The 3,253-nt window shown below is 62.4% G+C and overlaps 1 protein-coding gene across 1 annotated transcript in view; it reads right to left on the reverse strand.

Moving 5' to 3' along the window:
- The window catches only part of SPTBN4 (spectrin beta, non-erythrocytic 4), a 14,113-nt gene that overhangs the window by 6,618 nt on the left and 4,242 nt on the right, over positions 1-3,253 (reverse strand). Inside the window, exons 7-11 of the mRNA XM_005431449.2 lie at positions 2,939-3,126; positions 1,884-2,001; positions 1,645-1,803; positions 444-746; positions 201-351 (exon numbers count right to left, since the gene is read on the reverse strand). Of these exons, the coding sequence (XP_005431506.2) occupies positions 201-351; positions 444-746; positions 1,645-1,803; positions 1,884-2,001; positions 2,939-3,126 (919 nt within the window). The remainder of the gene's footprint in view (positions 1-200; positions 352-443; positions 747-1,644; positions 1,804-1,883; positions 2,002-2,938; positions 3,127-3,253) is intronic.

A 3,253-nucleotide genomic window follows, 5' to 3' on the forward strand; every position in this document is an offset into this window, starting at 1 on the left:
CCTCCCATGGTCCATCGAGACCTTGGCTGACCTCCCATGGTCCATCGAGACCTTGGCTGACCTCCCATGGTCCATCGAGACCTTGGCTGACCTCCCATGGTCCATCGAGACCTTGGCTGACCTCCCATGGTCCATCAGACCCTTCCCAAAGCCAAACACCTCCCTGTCCCCTGGTCGCCCACCCTGGTGGCCCCCGTTACCCTCCAGCTCCGAGAACTTGAGCGCGGCGGCGTTGAGGGCCTGGACGCGCTCGGTCTGCGCCGAGATGTCGGCCTCCAGCAGCCCGTGCTTCTGCAGGAGGTCCTCAACCTCCAGCAGATGCTTCCCCAAATCCTTGGAGACCAGAAGAACCTGGAGAAGGACCCAAACCGCGTCACCTGTCGGCGGCGCCGCCGGAATTCCGCCGCGCCGCCCACGATCTCCTGCGCGGTCCCCACGTCCACCTGCATCTCCTCCATCCAGTCGATCATGTAGACCATCTCCTGGAAGATCTTCTGCAGGGCCAGGTTCTGCTCGAGGCGGGCGCGGCGGGCGCGGACCAGCTCGGTCAGCAGCGCCCACTGGCGCAGGATGTTGTCCTTCTGGGCGCCGATGCGCCGCGTGTCGTAGTAGCCCTCGGACTCCATCTCCAGGGCCAGCTCCACCACCACCTGGATGCGCTCCTGGTACGAGGAGATGTCGGCCTCGATGGCCTCGTGCTTCTTCATGGCCGCCTCCACCGCCGGCAGGTCGTAGCCGAAGTTGTCCTGAAGGGGAAGGAGATGGAGCGCGGTGGGGTGGGGTCCTCAGCGGTCAAGGAGGTCCCACCAGCCCTCCATGGTCAATGAGGAGATTGAGGAGGTCCCACCAGCCCTCCATGGTCAATGAGGAGATTGAGGAGGTCCCACCAGCCCTCCATGGTCAATGAGGAGATTGAGGAGGTCCCACCAGCCCTCCATGGTCAATGAGGAGATTGAGGAGGTCCCACCAGCCCTCCATGGTCAATGAGGAGATTGAGGAGGTCCCACCAGCCCTCCATGGTCAATGAGGAGATTGAGGAGGTCCCACCAGCCCTCCATGGTCAATGAGGAGATTGAGGAGGTCCCACCAGCCCTCCATGGTCAATGAGGAGATTGAGGAGGTCCCACCAGGCCTCCATAAGCAAGGAGGTCCAATCGCCTCTCCACAACGGTCAAGGAGGTCCCACCAGCGGTCTATGGTCAATGAGGTCCCACCAGCCCTCCATGGTCAATGAGGAGGTCGAGGAGGTCCAACCCCCTCTCCACGGTCAAGGAGGTCCCACCAGTCCACCATAATCAAGGAGGTCCAACCCTCTCTCCATGGTCAATGAGGAGGTCAAGGAGGTCCCACCAGCCCTCCATGGTCAAGGAGAAGGTCCAACCACCCCTTGCCTGGTCAAGGAGGCCCCACCACTTCTCCATGGTCAATGAGGACACTAATGAGGTCCAACCCCCTCTCCATGCTCAAGGAGGAGGTCAAAGATGTCCAACCACCCCTCCCCTCCTCAAGGAGGACCCCAATGAGGTCCCACCACCCTAAATGAGGTCCCACCACCCAACACTGCTCTCCTCACCCTCACCCCACCCAGGGATTGTCCCACCCCAAGCCGAAGGTCCCCCCGTGACCCCTCCCAGGCCACCCCACCTGCGAGACCAGGCGCTGGTTCTCGTTGAGCCACGTCTCCCTCATGACGGCCTTGTGGTCGAAGCGCTGGGCCAGCAGCTCCAGCTTCTCCTGCCGGATCAGCTCGTTCCTCAGGGCCACCTCCCGCTCGTGCTCCGCCTTCTCCAGGCACGTCCAGGCCTGGTGGGTGGGGACACGGGCTGGTCATGGGGCTCCCCAACCCCCAGCGGGGTGGTGGGACTCCATCGCCACGTCCTCACCTTGTTGATGTCGGAGATGCTCTTGCCCTCGCTGGGCACGTAGAGCTTGCGGTTGGTGGCCCGGAGTTTGCTCTGGATGGTGAAGAGCAGCACCTCGAGGTTCCCCTTCTCCTGGAACCTGCGGGGTGGCACCAGCGGGGAGGTCTCTGTCACCACCAGCGCGAGCCGGGACGCCACCACCGCGCCCCAGGTTCCACCACGACCACTTTGGGTTAGAGTGGGACCTCCCCATCACCACCACCTTCAGGTGGGACCTCACCGCTCCCCAGGTTCCACCACCACCACTTTGGGTTAGAGTGGGACCTCCTCATCAGCACCACCATGAGATGGGACATCACCGCGCTGCAGGTTCCACCACCACCACTTTGGGTTGAACTGGGACCTCCCCATCACCACCATGAGATGGGACATCACCATCCCCCAGGTTCCACCACCACTTTGGGTTGAACTGGGACCTCCCCATCACCACCATGAGATGGGACATCACCATCCCCCAGGTTCCACCACCACTTTGGGTTGAACTGGGACCTCCCCATCACCACCATGAGATGGGACATCACCATCCCCCAGGTTCCACCACCACTAGTTTGGGTTAAAGTGGGACCTCCTCATCACCACCACCATGAGGTGGGACATCACTGCGCCCCAGGTTCCACCACCACCAGTTTGGGTTAAAGTGGGACCTCCTCATCAGCACCACCATGAGACGGGACATCACCACCCCCCAGGTTCCACCACCACCCCTTTGGGTTGAAGTGGGACCTCCTCATCACCACCACCATGAGATGGGACCTCACCACCCCCCAGGTTCCACCACCACCACTTTGGGTTGAACTGGGACCTCTCCACCACCACCATGAGATGGGACATCACCATCCCCCAGGTTCCACCACCACTTTGGGTTGAACTGGGACCTCTCCACCACCACCATGACCATGATCACCACCCCCATGTCCCACTGCCACCAGTTTGGGCTGAACTGGGACCTCCCCAGCACCACCAGCGCCAGCAGGGTGAGGTCCCGTCCCACCACCAGCCCAGCAGGAGGTCCTCACTTGACAGGTTTCTCCAGGGTGCAGAAGGCGGTGAAGGCCTGGAGCTGCTGCTGGACGCCGGTCAGCGAGTTGGCGAACTTCTGGTTGGTGATGATGGTGATGGTGTGGTGGATCCAGGCCAGCAGCTCGGCCGCCAGCGCCTCGTAGCGCGCCGTGATGGCCGCGATCTCCATCACCTGGTCCAGCACCTGGTGGGGTTTGGGGTGGGCTTGGAGGTCCTGCAGGAACTCCCTGAGAACCACCTGGGGCTGGAGGGGTCACCAGGGTCTGGCCAGGCCAGGGAGGTGGGTGGACAAGGGATGGACAAGGGATGGA

This window comes from Geospiza fortis, unplaced genomic scaffold (genome assembly GCF_000277835.1).
Source record: "Geospiza fortis unplaced genomic scaffold, GeoFor_1.0 scaffold1028, whole genome shotgun sequence".
Classification (NCBI taxonomy): domain Eukaryota; kingdom Metazoa; phylum Chordata; class Aves; order Passeriformes; family Thraupidae; genus Geospiza; species Geospiza fortis.